General features: G+C 44.9%; 1 protein-coding gene across 3 annotated transcripts in view; it reads right to left on the bottom strand.

Moving 5' to 3' along the window:
• Galnt10 (polypeptide N-acetylgalactosaminyltransferase 10) overlaps nucleotides 1–18,852 on the bottom strand; it is a 238,707-nt gene that overhangs the window by 129,580 nt on the left and 90,275 nt on the right. For 2 of the 3 annotated variants that reach the window (XM_078051408.1, XM_078051395.1), the window contains exons 2-3: nucleotides 4,740–4,863; nucleotides 2,093–2,231 (exon numbers count right to left, since the gene is read on the bottom strand). In XM_078051408.1, coding sequence (XP_077907534.1) covers nucleotides 2,093–2,231; nucleotides 4,740–4,863 — 263 coding nt within the window. The remainder of the gene's footprint in view (nucleotides 1–2,092; nucleotides 2,232–4,739; nucleotides 4,864–18,852) is intronic. The other variant, XM_078051402.1, reaches the window with a different exon arrangement.

Genomic DNA, 18,852 nt, shown 5'->3' with positions numbered 1-18,852 from the left:
TGCAAGGGACTAAACATAAAAATTGAGTTTCTGACCCTCAGAGTCAGGTCATATTTCTGAATCCAGCAACATCAGTGATAGCTGACCTACACACTCAGACTTAGATGGAAAAATCTGGGGCTTGGCAGTGAAGATCATGGAACAAATTTCAAACCCCACGGGCAAGCACACAGAGGTCTCTGTGCATCCACACTTGGCAAGAGATCCTGGGGCAGGGGGTCTCATCCTGGTGAGAGCCCATCTTTTAGGTGAGGGTTCCTGCTGTGGGGTTTCATCATCTACAAGGGGAGACAACAATGCCAACCTCAAAGTACTGTCGCAGGATACAAAGGAGGTGAAGGGATAAAAGCATTTGTAAATCAACAAACATGCTCCCAAGATTTCAGTCTTTACTTTTACATTCTATGACTGAGTTTCAATAGGTGCAAAGACCTTCATGGATCAGAGATTAAACATGGATTCTGAAACCAGACTCTCTGAGTTCAAATTCTGAGTCCACCTCTAACCAGCTGTGCTTCTTATGCATACACAATTTAACCTTTTTATGCCTCAATTTTTTTTTTTTTTTTTTTTGTATCAGGGATTGAAACCAGAGGCTCTTAACCACTGGGCCATATCCCTGGCCCTTTTTATTTTTTGTTTTCAGACAGGGCCTCACAATTTGCTTAGGGCTTCACTAGGTTGCTGATGCTGGCTTTGAACTTGTGGTTCTCCTGCCTCAGTCTGCAGAGCTGCTGGGATTATAGGCATGCACCACTGTGCTTGGCTCCTCAATCTGTAAAACAGTGAGTGATAATAGTGCCTAAGGGTTTTGGAAGTTCTGGCTGAGTTAATGCACTTCAAGTGCCTAGGACAATGTGTCTCAAGTGTAGGCTTACATCAGAGGCAATGGGAGTGCTTGTTAAAACACTGATCGGGTGGGCCCCTCTCTAGTACCTTTTATCCAGTAAATCTGAGCTGAAGTCCAAGAACTTACATGTCTAACAAATTCCCAGGTGACACTGATGTTGCTGTTCTGGAAAACTACACCTTGAGAGCCACTGGCTTAGAACAATGCCTGGCATAAGTAAGCATCTAATAAATGCTAGCTGTTTTCTATCCGAGGCTTTATTTTCTTAGTCCCTGAGCAAAACATGTTGTGCTCCAGGGCTCTTCAGTATTGCCTTCATTTAGAAGCAATTTTGACATCTTCTCCTGGCAGTGGATCTCAAAGTGTAGTTCCCAAATAAGCAACACCAGTGTCACCTGGGAGGTTACTTGAAATGCAAGATCTTGGGCCGCGACCCAGACCTACTGAATTAGGGACTGTGTCGATGAGTCTCAGTATCCTGCGTTCTAGCAGTTCTGCAGGCAGTTCTAATGTGCTTAGAGTTTGAGAACTGCTATAGTTGAAAATTACCACCAACATGACAGTAAACCTTACTGAAAACATAGGAGAGCCAAGGGTCCAGAGTCTCGTTCTTATTGAGCTGACGTCTAAGAGCTGGCTCAGCTTCTTAGTCACCTTGGGGCCTTAATTGTTTAAGCCTCACTTTCCTCATCTGTAAAATGGGCACCATTCCAGGACTTACCTCTCAGGAACCTGAGATAATACAAAAGAAGTACGTGGCACATGCTACCTGTTCAATGAATGTCAGCTGCCATTATCATCTTTATAATTGGTGAGACATGTCCTTTCTCAATATGATTTGAGACAGTTATAAAAAAGACAATACTAAAAAAATACTACTTACTTATTAAAAAAAAAAAGAAAGAAAGAAAAACATCACACAAAGTGGAGAGAAAGAGGCCTGAAAAGTCACTGCCGTGGTCCTCTAAATTGAGGTATAAATATCCCTGGGGACCAGGGCAAGAGACAAAATGCATAGGTAGGTGGTTCCAACTGCCCACCAAAAGAGGGAGGCTGGTTCTTCTGGGAAGCCAGCTCTAAATTCCAGAGAACCTGATCACGGTACCCTCTGCCAAAGGCCCTGTGCAACAGGAGGAAATCTCCATCAGCAGTGCTTCATGGACCTGTTTCTTTAATTAATTCTCAAACAAGAGCCACAGGCAAAATCCTCAGATCCCAGAAGATGAGAGATGTCACACTCACTTTGGGTGCCGGATGTCAGGGAGAGAGCGATTCAGGGAGATTTTATCACTGACGTAGATGTTAAATCCATTTTCTCGGTATGCCTGGTCCACTCTCTCGGCATCGGTCATGGGGTAAGGCCGCCCTTGTTCTCCATTTCCTAGAGGCAAAGAGCAAATTTGGTGTTGCTGATCACCTAGCTCTATGGGGCTTCTGTGAATGGAGAGGGGAAGGAAGGATGCAAAGTGTGTTGAAAGCACAAAGATAAAGCTTTATTCCTGGATACGGGAAATGTCTCCAGATTTTGCAGAGGGAAGTGGAAAGAGGGGGAGGGGAACTACCATTTATTCAGTCCTGGTCCCATCACGTCCCTTAAGGATCTTGTTCTCATGTAATCTCCATAGCAACCCTGTACAGTAGACACAAAAGCTCTCAATCTACAGATGAATATACTGACACTCAGAAAGTTACAAAGCCAGGTGTGTGGGTACCCACATTCCCTCCACTCCCTCTGGAGCTCCAGATACGCCTGCCCTTGGAGTCCGACACCTGGATGCACAGTCAGGCCTGCCACTGATGAGCAGATCAACCTTGAGGAAGTCACACCAGCTCTGAGCTGCACCTTCCTCCTCTGATAGCGGCAGCCTATTTGGGAGAGGCAAGAGAGGCTGCACACGTGAATGCTTTTTAAAATCTATAAAGCACTATATAAATTTGAGGAAATATGATTACTCTCTAAGGGAAGCAAACTTTATATGTAAATCAAAATTGCCATAAATGATGATGCTTTGATTTTTTTCTTCTGAGACAGTAAATAAAGTAAGAGCTGCCTACCCTAAGCCAGGATTGCCTGAACGTGTCGCTTCCAGTCACAGATTTGGGCAGATAAGGGCTAGCTTTAGTCTCTCTGTACCATCCATCTGGGGAGTCCCTGATGCTTCAAGAAAGTCTTCTCTGGGTTCTCCAGGAGCATATGGTGTGTGGGAATTGTATCACAACAGCTGCAATATAGCCCAAGAATCTGCATTGATGATTTTGAAGAAATGGTAATGAGATCACCAACTAAAACTCACTTCACCTTCTGGAGTTGGTGGCCTTGTTTACTTTGCAAAGTATATGCTGGCAATATCAGCTCACCAAGAAGGTGCAGCGGAGCAGAGGAGTTCAAGACCGACCAGGGGAAGGACCCTGCCCTCTGTCACTTGTGCTGCTCCACAATAAAACATCGATGACCAACACCTGGGATAGATCCCTCAAGGGACACAAATGCAGGAAGCAGAAAGACAAGACCAGAATGTTGGCTCTGAGGGATGCTCTAGCAGGGCCACTCATGGGCTCACTCAGAGATCAGAGTGGAGCCTGCAGGCCAGCCCTGCTAGATCCCAGCTGTCACTTGGACGTGCCTTTGGCCTTTCTTAGTTTTCGCTCTTGCATTAACTGGAATATGAAGTTCACTGTTGATTAAGGAAGCCACTCAGGGCAAAATGCCTGGCATGTAGTTAGCTGGTCGTGATTCTTCTTGCTGTCCCCACCACTCTTCCTTGCTGGCCAACCTGGTGTTCTAATCATTCTGGCACAATTGTGTGGTGAATCAGCTCTTTGCAAATGTCCCCTTTCCAATTTAAGCAGCCCCTCCATTGTAAACCACTGGCACACAGGGCGATGCACTTCATGTCTTTAGAGTCTGGCCATCGGTTCAGTTGTTATGTGAGCTCTATCCAGAGCCTTGAGGGATGCTGGTTTCTCATAACATCATTTTAAAAAACCCACAGTGGGGTCTGCCTTTGAGATTCAAATGAATGAGATACCTATCCCTTTTATTTCTAGGGTGCTTTCCAGCATACTGAGGCTATTTTACACCCATCACTTTCATGGCACCTCACTATACCCTGAGCTAGTCCAGGCAGGGGGCACAAGCCCCAGTGACAGGCAGAGACTGAGGCCCAGGGGGTATGGACTGATGGGCACATGGCTGGGGACTGGCATTGGTGCAGCTCTCCTGATTATGCCCAGGCTCCCTAGAGCTGATCCCCCAGATGAAACCTGTGGCACCTCATCTCAGCCCTTCCTCACTCTCCAGTCCAAGAAGAACTGCTCCAAAGACTAATTAGTCCAGGAAAACTTGAGCTGAAACCTGGTAGGTTAATTAAACTTCATGGCTGTGGTGGTGGGTAGGGATCAACCCACCTTCCAGAACTGGATTCCCATCCCAGATTGGCTTTGTTCTCACTGTGGGACTGCAGGCAGGTTACTGCCCCTCTTTGAGATACAGCCCCCCTCTAATTAAATGGGCCATCCAGGTTAACTCAGGATTGAACAGAGAAAATGCATAAAATACAGAGCATGGACCTTGCTCCCCATAGGTGTTCAGTGGGTTTGGCTCTTTGTTAACGCCCTTTGTTTTGGTGGCAAAGCATCCTAGATGGTGGAGACATTTTCAATCACTCAACAAAGGCGGCAGGACAGACGCTCCTAGGCAGTGGCTCTGGTGATGTGAGTGGAAAAAGAGGATGGAACAGTGAAGTGGGGGCAGAAGTCAGGGGGAGAAATGGTGGCAGAGAGAGGAAGTCAACAGGAGGTCCAGGCACCCATGCTAAAACACACACACACGTGCACACACACTTACGTCCTCCACAGAGCCCGCCTGTCACCATCCTGCCCTCCGTACCTATGCGCTGGGCGTCCCTCCTGATGGCCTCTTTGTCGTGCCAGTCCTTCAGCTTCTGCCCATCTCCCGAGAACACTGTCTTCTTTGGCCGATTGTGTGAGCCCTTAAAGAAAAAGGACAAAAACTGTAAAAAAGAAGAAAAGGGAAAGAAGGTCAGTAACCTTAGTATACTACCTAAGGGAGAATTGGAACATCTGTCACCGTCTATTCTGCCTTCAGTCCATCCGGGTGAGGGCCTCCCGTGTGTCAGCGAGGTGTGCAGAGGCCAGAAAAATGACACAAGCTCACTGTACCCTTTGGGAACTCACAAGCTGGGAGGGAAGAGAAAAGACAGGCACATTCTTCTCACCCACGGGAGGAAGTGCTGGGTGCAGCGTTGCCCAACAGAAATAAGATTGCAAGGCAGATGTGAAACTTGAAAATTTCTATTTTTTTCAGTAAAAAAAAAAAAAAGAAAAACAAGTGAAGTTACTTTTAGTCGTATTTTTTATTTAACTCAATACAGTCTATCTCCAATATTATCATTTCATATGCAGTCAAGGTAAAAATTAAAATATTTGACATTCTTTTCTGTTCTTTTGGCACCAAGTCCTTTATACTTGTGTTTGTCTCAGTTCAGGCTGTTTCCAGGGCTCTGCAGCCACGGGTGGTGAGTGGCCGTGTGTTGGACAGGGCAGGGACAGTGAACCTGAGGTGAGTGACTTGGAGGAGGCATTACCGGAGTTCACAACCCCCGGGGATAAAGGGAGACTGCTTCATGGACATGAGGCATTAGGTCGGGCCTCAGACAAGGAGAAATGAGAGGCCTTCAGCGTGAACAGATGCGAGACACAGGTGGGGAAGGGCAGCTGGGCTTGGCCTGATGGGAAGGGCCCTGGGAGCAGAAGTGGTCCTTGGTCATCTCTATAATCCCCAAGGCTGAGCACCAAAGTGGGTGTGGACTTTGGCAAATGTGTGCAGACTGTGTGAACAATTGAGAAGCTGAAAGAAAGAAATATATGCAGCAGCCCAAGACAACACCTTCAAGAGCTGGGCTGTGTCTGCGTTTTATTAGGTCCAGGGAAGTAAGCCCACCCTGGTGGTCCCATAAGGCAATGGCTTTCCAAATTAAAGGAGGTTGCATTCCTGGGTCCCAGTGTTGTCCCATGCCAGCCACTAAGTCCACAGGTGTGGTCCAGGCTCAGGCCTTTCCCTGTGCCCGAGTGTGGCCATTTGCAAATCTTTTATGTACACGCAAATGACAATGGCTCTCCAGATCACCTTGCCCATTAAATCCCTGCAGGCTTATTTTGCCATGGTGGGCAGAATCCAATAGTCCTGTTTCCTATATAATTAACTACAAGGGCCCCGAGTGTGAGGTGGACTGGAACATTAGTGCTAACACGAAGCCTCCTGGATAAAACCGTACCCATGCCTATTTATTAAGTGTCTGGCTCACCCCTGGGTTAGCAGACTTTCCACAGCATGCCCTTCCTCACGACAGGTCTGGTGATGACAAGGATCCTTCACATTCTCTCCTGTAAACCTCTCTGAATTGCAAGAAGATAATTCTGACAGTTGGAATACGAGATGTCTTGGTTGGAGGGAGAAGGAAAACTATAAATACAAAGGCCACACGCCTGCAACCAGGCCGAAGGGCTCTTAGAAATCACAGAAGCTGAGCTGGAAGGCCCTTAAGGGACCCTCTAATCAGCTGAGTGAGTTTCAAACGAGTTGAGCTACAGTTCTGCAGGAGGCGCCTGGGGCTCCGAGCTGGGAAGGGTAGGATCAGTGTTCATGTGCTGCGGATCCTGTGGGATTTAATTTGAAACAGTTCTCCTAAAAACCAATAGGTGACCAGCAAACAAACAAATGAATACATTTGGAAACAGATCCAACCCTACTTCCCTGTGCCACAGATGGAGAAATCTGTTTTGGTTTGATCTTTTACGTTTGAGCTCAGAAAACAGGAAGATTTCATGTTGCTTTAGCAAGATGTTGGATTCTTTTGAAAACCCACAATCATGTCAATGCTTGGCCTGAGTTTTCTACACCTCATGGTTGGGCTGAGTGAGGGCTCACTTGTTTGTGTGCGGTTTGTCTTTCCAGTTTGCCATAGTCCCCTTCATTCCTGGTTGAATCTCTCTGTGTTCCCTGCAGGGCCCCAGTGAGTCTGCAACATGCTGGGTCAGGTAGTAACGTATCCTGGGTATCCTGGACGGGGAAGATTAGAAACTGCACTGTTTGAGGATGAGATGTGATGCTCAAGAGAACATGGGAGGAGTTATCCTGTCCAATGAGGTCTTGAGGCTGGAGTGAGCGCCCATGGTAGAAGCTACTGAATGACTGGGGGTGTGTGGGGGTCAGCCTATAATAGAGAAGAAATTCTAAAAGCTGGATCAGTGCTGGAATCAAACAGGACCACTTAGAAGAAGATGTTAGAGGAGTCCAGGGATAGGAAACTTGGTGGTTTAACAAGATGCAGAGGATAAGAGTCAAGTGCTGGGTTATGGCTAGTGGGTAGCTTGATATTCTACATTTCTCCCCTCCCCTGCCACTCCCTCCCCACTTTTTTTTGTTCCAGGGATTGAACCCAGGGAGGCTTTACCACTGAGCCACATCCCAAGATCATTTTTTTTTTTTTTTTGAGAAAGGGTCTCACTAACTTGTTTAGGGCCTCATTGAATTACTGAGGCTGGCTTTGATATTGCAATCCTCCTGTCTTAGCCTCCAAAACTTGTTGGGATTACAGTCATGCACCACTGCAGCCGGCTGAGATTATGCCTTTCTAACAAGCTCCCAGGTGATGCTGTCCACAAAAGACACTTTGAGTAGCAAGGGTCAGGCAACCTTTAAAGGACATCTCAAGTGTCTAAGATTCTGTGAAGGTCATGTTTTTTTGTTTTTTGTTTTTCCCACCTGTTTGTGGAAGTCTTCTGATGCTACCAAGATTAAGATACAGGGAAGACTCTTGACTTCACAGATTCAATCTTTGAATCTTGTCCCTAAAATAAAACAGTGGACTGCTGAACCGATTGTGCTGATTTCAGGTTCCAAATCCTGGGAGGTTCCCACCAGTATCCACAGCTTTTGCCTTAAGGATGTGAATCGTATCTTCCTACCCTTACCCTCCCGTCCTCCCAGGATCTGCAGAGATGTCCTGTGGGGTTTGAGGTGGTCTCATTTGTCCTTACTTCTTCCCTAAGCCAAGGGAATTTCTGAACATGCTGCCAGGGAGTTCTGAAGGTCTCTCACGCAGCTTCTGGTTTTCAAACACCACAGCTAAGTAGCTGCTCAGAGACCTTCAGTCCGCCTTATGAGCAGGAACAACTAAAGTCCAACCAGCCAGTTACCCAAGCAAGGCCACATGAGCAGGCAAGAGAATAAGGGCCATGTCCTTGGATTCCCAGGCCAGTTTTCAGGGAAAGAGCCCTGGCAGAGTGACTTTGCCTAAGCTCCTGAATCATAGGTACCCCAATTTCCCCGCCTGGAAAGTGGAGATGGTGCTAGTTTCCCAAAGTACCTTGGCATGAATGGAGAATCAACACACAGACTGTGGATAGTCACTCCTTTAGGATTTTAAGAATCTACTATAAATTGTCATCTTGTAACCAAATCACCTTGATGCAGGGCTCAGGATTTACTATATAGGTTAAAAGCTTTTCACATACCAAAGGCCTTTGGAAGGATGAAAAATCAGCCTTGATGCTAATATCAGAGCTCAAGGGCCCTTAGAATCCTACCTTCAGACCTGGGCCTTGATTACAGATGTAAATTCTTGGACACGCATCCTCAACCTGCTAAGTGCAAGTACTTGTGGACAGGAGCCCAGAAAACTAAGTTTTTTTGTTTTGTTTTGTTTATTTAAACAAACAGGATTCTGATTCACAGTAAAGTTGGAAAACCAGATGCCTCAGTTTACAAATATGAAATCTGAGACTAACCAAGTAGAACAGATTTGCCGTAAGTCTGCTGGTTTATGAGCCCCAAAGACCAAACCGAATCTGTTCACTTTCTGGGATAGACTGAGAACTTTCTGAAGGTAGGGAATATTTATTTGAGTTGGTCAGTGTACGTTCCTAGGCCAATACCTGGCTCATTTTGGGGTCTGGAGAGATAATAGCTGAGGATGTCTGGCTGGATGACAGAGGAAGGTGAGGCAGGAAGTCAAGTTGAATGACTCAGTTTTCTGGTTCTAGAATCTAAGTTTTGCTTCTTGGGCAGCTGGACCCCAGTTTCCCTGGCTGATAAATAGTGAAAACTAATTAACACTACCTACTCTGGGGATGTTGGGGATTAACTGAACTAATCTATCCAAAGTATTTAGCTTAGTGTCTGGGACAAAGTTAGGTCCTCTCTGTAAGAAGAGCTATTATTTATACATTGATTTTTGAGAAAGTTTATAAAACAAGATATGTTCTAGTGTGTGCAATGGCTAAGTTTGGGGGAATGGGAGAAGGAATGGGAATCTAATAATAACTGTTCATCCTGCAGAGGCAACCTATTTAACACCTGATCCAATTCAACTGGCTCTTGCTGATAACAGGATTTAGAGAGTTTCCTCATTAACAGGATGTCATATGCCCATGTGGAGACTTAATGTTCTTTAAGGACATAAAAAGTTCTTAGTTATAGTGGCATCCCACAATAGAGACAAATGCCACAGACCTTTAACAATGGGAAACGAGTGAACAATGCTTCTTAAAAGATGGCGATCCTTAACCAACGGCAAGAGCCAACCACTACCTATGAGAGCAGGTCTGGATTTTCAGTCCAGAGGTCTTCTCGAGTTTCTTCAGTTCTGTACACTCAAAGATTTGTCTCTGAAAGCTGTGGTTATTTTCTTTTCCTTTGCAACCATCTTTTGCTGGATCTCTTCTCCCTGGGTTTCCAGAATGTCCGTTGGCTACAGCAGGCAAAGGGGCGGGGAAGGAGCATGGCAAGAGAAGTGAGTTTGTGGAGGAGGCTGGCAGAATGAATGTGGAAATCACATTAAACAATAAATTGGAAATGGATTCTGACTGGCTGCTCTGTATAGCTGCTCACAAATCTGTGGGCTTTTGACTTCACATTCCACTAAAAGAATCAATTAGAGTTCAAACAGCCACACACTCGCACACACAAACGGAATTTTAATCTTTGTTTAATCACTATTTAGTGTGCCTGGCACCCTTTGGAGAGAGGAAAGAATGGTGGTGGAACAAGCCAACTGTGTTCTGCTCAAGAAGATTTGTTGACGTGCGTACTCCAGCCCCAAGACTGCAGACTTGGCAAAGCCCCCCTCTGCAAGGACACCCGCACCTCTGGGTGACCTGGAGGAGTCCTCGAAACAGGCAAGGGCTGGAAAGAAAACCAGGCAGGTCATGCGCTGCTGCAGGGTCCCAGGCTGTATTTGCTGCAGATTTTAGAATGGCTTGCTACCCCCCATTCCTTCCTCTCAACTAACCCTACAAAGGTGCTGAAATGATTTGGTTTTGAGCTTTCAATGACTCTGTATGATTCCAAACATTTACTTATCTACTAAGTAGATTATTCTAATAACCTCTGTCTCTCTCTGTCACACAAACATTCACAGTCACACCCTGCACACGTGTGACCACAGAGCAAGGCAAGGCATCCTCTTCAGAGTGACCTCGTAGGTTACACTCCAAAGAGGACCAGGCAGAGCTTAATTCAGCCAAAAGCACAAAGTTACTTTAAGCAAAGGAGTATGCACAATTGGATAATTGCACTTTCTTCATGAGTTTGGGGACATAAGCTGTATTGTGTTCATTTATTCATTTAACAAGTGATTTTTGAGGGCCTACCATGTCCACAGAACTCTGGGAGAAATAGAGATAAATAAGATAGGGCATGATCTCAACAAATAATAGGGACATAAGTATACAAGAAAGGAAAGATGTGCATACACACAATACTATCACATGGTGTCTTGAAATGAGTGTACAGAAAAATTCTAGATTGGGTAGAGAGAAGTAATGGGAGGGGAGGGGAGGGGAAGGGGGGATAGGAAGGGCAGCAGAATAAAATAGATACTACTATTGCTGTATGTATATACATGACTGTATAACCAATATGATTCTGCAACCTGTACACGCAGAAAAATGAGGAATTATACCCCATTTGATTTAAATGTATGATATGTCAAGATCATTGTATAGTCATGTGTAACTAATAAAAAAATAAAGAAAGAAACAAAAATTCTATAGGTATTTACAAGAGTCCCAAATTAAATTCCACCTGGGGTGAGCAAGGAAGAAGTCCCGAAGTCTTGGAGAGGAGACTGAATGGATGGCGAGGGTCCTGGCTTGTTGCAAGGGGGAATGGAATCCAAGCAGGGAAGGCAGGGGAGACTGGAGGGTAGAGAGCAAGGGACATGTTTCCTTAATGTCAAGGAGCCTGACTGGCTGGAGTGAGCCACAAGACCTGGAAGGAGGACTGGATCAGAACTCGAGGGGCTGACATCTGAGCTGCCTGGTGGGTGGGTGCCAGAAGGTCTTTGGGCAAGGAATAGGCTGGAGTAGAGCTTCAATAAAGCAAGTCACCACCTATTCACTTTCAGTTAATCTCCGACTCCTCTTCCTGAGAGAGATACAGGGAGAAAGACAATTTTGTTTCATTAGGTGAAAATGTTTCCTCTTCTAAGGCTGAGGACTGCTCTTCTTCCAGGCCCCAAGAGTCAGACTCACAAGACACTGACCTACACTCAGCCCCACCCAGCAGGCTGATTCTTGGAGAAAGCTTTTCTTTCACTTCAATCAGAACCAAGTTGCAAGAGAAAAATCATCAGATCTGAAGGGTACTGCGCGAACAGAAGGAGACACTACAACCCAGCTACTGTGAGACCAAGTCTGCAGGGCCTGCATCAGGCAAGTCCTGCTGTTCCAATCAGCAGTAGGGCCAGGTCAGTTTTCCTGATGCCAGTAACTCTGTTGTCTTAACACCTGGATGTTGAGATCCCAAATCTGGATGGGACTTGGTTCCCCTGAGAGGGGAAGGTCACTCACAAATAGAAGCATTGTATAAAAGGATTGATTCCATGTTCCCAAGGGCAAAACCATCCCACCGACCCATTCCACCTCTTGTTTTATACAGATGACTCTAGAAAAAAGTCATTTGCTACTTAAGGTGTGAAAGCCTATTAAAAGACTTTTTAAATAGCAGAAGAAAAAAAAGTTAAGATTCTTGAGAATGTCTATTACCTAAAGGGCAAATGAAACCTTCAGTAGCTTTGTCTTTCCAATGTATAAGAGAGGTTGCAACATTTTTTTCAAAGGACTCAAACATTTTATCTAGAGGGGAACAAACCCTCCCTGACAAACTGGTAATGTCCATTTGTGTCTGTCACTCATCCATGCACCCTTCCACCCACCCACTTAAAAATGTAGTGAGGAAAGCCCTGGGTAGCCTTTGTGCTGGGTGCTAGGCTACAGGGGTGAGCAAGACAGACAAGGGCTCAGGCTTATAGGAGTGTGTGGCAGGGGTAAGCATTGACTTTATCCAGAGCTAAAAATAAATTAAATTAGCTATAGTGGCAGATGCATAAAAGAGACATATGTGGCACAAATTCCCTGTATATCTGATCAAATGAACAGCAATTTGTTCTAGTCAGCAACACTTCCCCAAGGAAACTAGATTCAATATAGAGCTAATTTAATAGAGAATTTTCCAGTCATAGGGAAAAAGCAATGACATGCAAAGGCCCTGTGGCTGAGCAAACACTAAACATGGGACCCAGAGAGAACAGCTTGTGTGGTACATAGAGGAGGAAGGGAAGTGTGGAGTGGATGGGAGGTGGGCAAGGATAAGGATAAAGATTTTCCCCATTTGGAAATGCTGGTGTTTTCTATAAAGAGGTGGTAAGATCAGGTTGCACTGGAAAGCTCTCTGGCAGCAGACTAGAAAAGGAATTAGGAGGCCAGGAGGAAAGGTGGAGGCCAGGAAAGAGGCTGCAACAATAGCATGGGCAGAGATGGTTCTAGGTTGGGCTAGGAAGGTTGTCCCATGTGTCCTGCCTGGGGCACCCTAGGGTGCACAGAGATGTTTGTTTTTAACAGGTTCATGAGGGCCCTGTAGGGCTTAGGCAAAAAAATAAATAAATAAAATAAAATAAATAAAATAAAAAATAAAAAGGCAGCCTGAGAACATGGACACTTGGGTGAGAAGACACCTGTAAGGCCCAATGCCCACTGTCACCCAGGAGTGGCTGGGCCAACTTGGGACCCGAGCCCAGCTGCTAGATTGATTGATGTCAGCTTCAATACGTGTTACTCAACACTATCAAGAGGAGGAAAAGCAGGAAATCAGACCTCAGGAGACCAGATTGTGTCCATTCACCTTCAAGTTCAGTGACATGTGCCCTAAGGAGAGACAAGAGCGACGTTGGGGAGGTGGGTGAGCTTCCCCTCTGCTGCTCAGTGCCTGTGACCCTCCTGGCATCCTTGGAGGCCCGAGCTCCCGCCAGCCTCCTGCAGTGTGGGCACTCTGGGGCTGGGTGCTCCTGCTCCTGGAAGATAAGGGTTCCATTACCTCAGAAGCACTGCGATCACTCCAACCAAACTAAAAGTGCTCAGTTTTCATGCTGGAGGAAAAATTGCCTGTATTGGGCTTTTGAGAGGTGGTTTGACTTTACAGACCATGGGCGATTGTCCAGAGTGATCCTGATTTTGCCTTAAGTGGTGAGTTTATTACAGCCTAACACAGGATAGGAGACTTGACTAAATTATTATTGTCATTACATCCACTTTGTAGATGACAAAACTGAGGCTTGGAGAAAAAATCAATAGGAAAGCATTTTGCAGACTGCTGGCCATCACAGGAGTGTGATCATCATGGCTGATGGTACCCACCACACATGACTGCCCACCCCTTCCCACATCTCAGTGTGGAAAAGTTCTGGGAGCACAGCTCAAGGCCTGCTTGCTGAAACGAAGAGGGCAATTCACACAGGGACTAGGAAAGCTGGGCCTAGTTGGTGCCAGGAAGCCTGCACAGTGCCCTTCTTGGAGGCTGATGAGCTGAGCGTGGCAGGGCCACTGCATTGCTCAGTAGAGCAGCTGTTGACGGGTAAAGAGAAAAGCAGGCAAAACTGGTGAGCTTGATAAAAGGCAAGTTCCAGGCTCTCAGGGACAGAGAAGAACTATGAACCTATCCTATTAGTCTCCTGGCTCGGGACCTAGGGCTGGGCCACCAAGTAACAGTCATTTTCTTGTTCTTCATCATCATCATCATCATCATCATCATCATCATCATCATCATCATCATTATCATCCCTGGTATGAATCAGCTTTCCATCATTATAACAGAATACCCGAGATAATCTACCTATAAGAATGAAAGATTTACTTTGACTCTGGGTTTTGGAGTTTTCTGATGAGGGTCACTAGACCCCGTGGCTTCAGGCCTTAAGTGGCATAGTACATCATGGAGAGAGTGCATGGCAGAGAATGCATGCTCATGGTGGCCAGGAAGAAGAGAGAGGGAGGAGGGGCTGGATTCTCAATATCTCCTTCAAGGGCACACCCCTAATGACTTAACTTCTCCCACTAAGCTCCACCTCCTAAAGAATATACCACCTCCTAAAAGTGACACAGGCTGACAACCAGTCCTTTAACAGTTAGGCCTTGGGAGACACTTAAGATCCAAACCATAGCACCCCTACATCCTGAAGACAGCATGACAAATCCTATAAGAGAACTTGCTTTGGAGCCAGGAAGACTAAACTTATGTCATGGTCACAGCTCACTAGCTCTGTGACTTTGAGCAAGTCATCCTATTTTCCCAAGCCTGGGTTCCCCAACTGTGAAATAGGAGAAATTAATAAAATCTAACATAAAGTTTATTGTGAGGCTTGAATAAGGTACAGCAAGTATAGCTCTTAGCAGTGTCTGGCATCTAACAGGCACCAAAATCTGTAGCTACCACTGTTCAATATTAGTTGGATGCTATCTTACAATTTAGAAAGCATTTTTCCCATTCCATGTTTCTTCATCACAGTCACACTTGGATGAAGACAGACATTACCAACTTATCATAATGTCCTTCCCTGTGAATCCCAGACTCTGAGAATCTTGATGCTATGCTCCGTGTGCCCTCAGCACTCAGCCAGCACTGGCCAGGGAGTAGGACCCCAAATATGCCATTAGCTGGAAGAGTGAATTCTCCAGGGTCCCTGGTCAAGACTGACCCATTGCTTGAATTCTGCAATCTTAGATCTTCAGGTCATTGTCTGCTTAATGCTTGTGAAGGTATCTCAGGAGAGTGGAACAGTAAGAGATGGGGAAGGAAATGTAACTTGTGGTCCCTCCTCTGGTCTGTCTTCCCTTTGCCCATGAATACTGGGCCCTCCCTTGTTCCATGCCTCAGAGGGTCTCACAATCCAGCTAAGAAGTGGGAGCTGAGATGCCCTCTCCATGGATGGTTCACTGAGACCAAAAAATACTATCTCAGTGAGTTCCTATCTGGGTCATGAGGAAAATGTCTGCCTGGACGGTCTCTTCCGTCTTCCATCTTGGTCTCCTCCATCTGCCATGCTGGAATTCTGGACTCTTCTCCTCGTCTCTATTGCTTTGGGGTGAAGGCCCCAAGGGCTCTAACCCTCTCTGGCAGTAGCCACTCCCTCATCTTGCCCTGGCATCCTTGTTCTTTCATAACTATCCCTTAGACATAGGGTGCCCCAGGCAGGACACATGGGACAGTGCTCCAGAACACACCACACTGCTGTGACTCCAGGCACTCCTGAGGGAGTACATCCAACTACCAAGGTGAGCTTCTCTGGCCCCCTCACTAGACCACAGCCCGGATGGGTGCCCTTATAGCATCCTTCCTGCCCCTATGTGGCTTCACATTCATTTGGGAGATCATGGGATTACTATTTGTCTCTCCCCAAATTGTGAGCCCCATGAAGGTAGGAGATGTCAATTTCTGCTGAATGAATGAATGGGTGGAAACACCTTTTGTTTTATCTTTCCTAGATGAAGAGAAGGTCACCCAGGGATTAGACGTGCCTAATATAGTCACAAGGATTTAATACCATGGAGGGGTTCTGAGGATTATCTTTATCCAATGATTAAATGGCTTCAGGTCAATTTAATGAGCTGCAGAAATCTAAAGAGAGATGGCTCACTTGATTCTAAAATGATTTCTAAAAGATGCAACAGACTTTGAACTCTTGCGCCTTCTTCCCTCTTTCATTTTCAAATTGTTTCCTGTCTCGATTCCTAACCTGAAGGCTTGTGGCAGAAATTGTTGTATGTCCCTCAGGAGCTGCTCTCCTTTTCTTTCATGGTAATAGAATTTTAGTTGGGAATATGACTACACAGTATCAGCGCCTATTCCCCCAACATCCCTGCAGCTCCATGTGACCTGGCAAAGCTCTGTCTGGTGAGATGTGAGTGGAGGTGCTGTGAAGAAGCTTTAGGAAACCTTCCCGGAGAAATGGCTATTATGCACCTTGGCCCCTTGTTTCCATTCTTCCTTCTAGCTTTTTTTTTATTATTATTGATTTTTTAAAAAAATAGATGACAGCAGAATGCATTATAATTCTTATTACACAGATACAGCACAAGTTTTCATATCTCTGGTTGTATATAAAGTAGGTTGACATCCAGTTCGTGTCTTCATACATGTACTTTGGATAATGATGTCTATCACATTCCACCATCTTTGCTAATCCCCTGCTCCCTCCCTTTCTCTCCCACCCCCTTCCCCATCCAGAATTCCTCTATTCATCCCATGCTCCTCCTCCCTACCCCACTATGAGTCAGACTCCTTATATCAGAGAAAAACACTCAGCATTTGGTTTTTGGGGACTGGCTAACTTCACTTAGCATTATCTTCTCCAATGTCATCCATTTACCTGCAAATGTCATGATTTTATTCTCTTTTATTGATGAGTAAAATTCTATTGTGTATATATGCCACATTTTTTTTTATCCATTCATCTACTGAAGGGCATCTAGGTTGGCTCCACAGTTTAGCTATTGTGAATTGCGCTGCTATAAACATTGATGTGGCTGTGTCCCTGTAGTATGCTATTTTTAAGTCCTTTGAGTATAGTCTGTGGACAGGGATAGCTGGGTCAAATGGTGGTTCCATTCCCAGATCTCCAAGGAATTTCCATACTGCTTTCCATATTGACTGCACCAATTTGCAGTCCCACCAGCAATGTATGAGTGTACCTTTTCCCCCACATCCTCGCCAACACTTATTGTTGTTTGTCTTCATAATGGCTTCCTTCTTTCTTTATGCCTAAAATGCAAATGCCACCGTAATGGACCAGAAGGTAGGAATCCATGCCTTAGGGATGGCGAAGACATTTGCAGGAAGGAGTGTGAGAACCTGACGGAGCAGGACTGTCCTGCCAGCCATGGGCTGAAAAACCCCCCAATTTTATTTATTTATTTATTTATTTATTTATTTATTTATTAGAGAGAGAGAGAGAGAGAGAGAGAGAGAGAGAGAGAGAGAGAGAGAGAGAGAGAGAATTTTAATATTTATTTTTTAGTTTTCGGCGGACACAACATCTTTGTTTGTATGTGGTGCTGAGGATCGAACCCGGGCCGCACGCATGCCAGGCGAGCGCGCTACCATTTGAGCCACATCCCCAGCCCCCCCCCCCAATTTTAAGTGAAAGAAAAATACACTTTTATCTTGTTTGATCCATTCCCATCTATCCTTAACTGTAAAAAAGCTTCTTCTCTCAGACTTGAAAGACTGAAAAGCAACTTGGTGGGGTGGGGGCAATACAAAATATATAACTCTTATTTTAACCATTTGTAAGTGTATAGCTCCTGTCTTTAAGTACATTCACAATGTTGTGCAGCCATTACCACTGACTGTACCCTCCATTTTGTTTTTATTTCATTCCCAACAGTAATAATTTCCGTCAAACAAGAATTCCCCCTTCTCTCCTCCCCTTACTGCATGGTAACCTCTGTTCTACCTTCTGCCTCTGAATTTGCTTATCCCACGTACTTCACATAAGTGGACTCATTTAATATGTGACCTTCTGCATCTGGCTTATTTCACTAAGCATAATGTTTTCAAGGTCCAACCATGCTGTAGCACATATCAAAATCCCATTCCTTGTGTGGCTGAATAATATTCCATTGTGTGTATATGCCACATCTTGTTTACATTTTCTTCTGTTGATGACGCTTGAGTCGTTTTCACCTTTTGCCTGCCTTGAATAATGCTGCTATGAACACTGGACTACAAAAGTCTGTTTGAGTCCCTGCTTTCAATACTTTTTTTTTAATTTATCTAAGAATAGAATTTCTGTAGTCACATGGTAATTCTGTGTTTTCTTTGAGAACCCCAAAATTTTCCACAGCAGTTGGAAACCATTTTGCTTTCTCACCAACAAAGTATAAAGTTTGAAATTTTTCTACCTACATCCTTGCCAATACATGTTATTTCCCATTTTTTAAATTATAGCTATCCCAGTAAGTATAAAGTGATATTTCTTGGTAGTTTTGATTTGCATTTTCTTAATGACTAATAATGTTGAGTTGCAAAGTTCTTTTTGCATTCTGAACATGTCTTTCATCAAATGCATGCTTTGCATATATATCCTCCCAGACAAGGCTTGTCCCTTGAAGAACAAAAGCTTTTAACTGTGATGAATTCCAACTTACAATTTATGTTGTTTTATCATATTTAAGAAACTTTTGCCTAAACCAAACCGTTAAGATTTTGTCACATATTTCCCTCAATGAGTTTTATAGTTTGGGCTCTTACATTTAGGTCTGTGATCCATTTCAAGATGATGTTTGTGTATGGTGTGAGGTAAGGATTAAGGTTTATTTTCTATCATATAGATATCTAATTATTCAGATATGAGGTGTCTCCCAGAAGTTTTGTGTGAGAAAAGGTAAGAGAGGTGAAAGAACTAGATTATGAGAGTTGTAGTCTAATCAGTGGATTAATCCACTGAGATGGATTAACTGGGTGGTAGCAATAGGGTATGGCTGGAGGAGATAGGTCACTGGAGGTGTGCTTTTGGGATTTAAATTTTGTTCCTGGAGATCAGAGTTCTCTCTGCTTCCTGGTTGCCTGGTCCTGAGCAGCTCTGCTCTACCACACCCTTCTGCCATGGTGTTCTGACTCACCTGGAGCCCTGAGCTATGGAATC

Source organism: Ictidomys tridecemlineatus, chromosome 1 (assembly GCF_052094955.1).
Source record: "Ictidomys tridecemlineatus isolate mIctTri1 chromosome 1, mIctTri1.hap1, whole genome shotgun sequence".
Classification (NCBI taxonomy): Eukaryota; Metazoa; Chordata; class Mammalia; order Rodentia; family Sciuridae; genus Ictidomys; species Ictidomys tridecemlineatus.
Note: the sequence above shows the minus strand (reverse complement) of the source record. Positions and strands in the feature narration are given on the sequence as shown.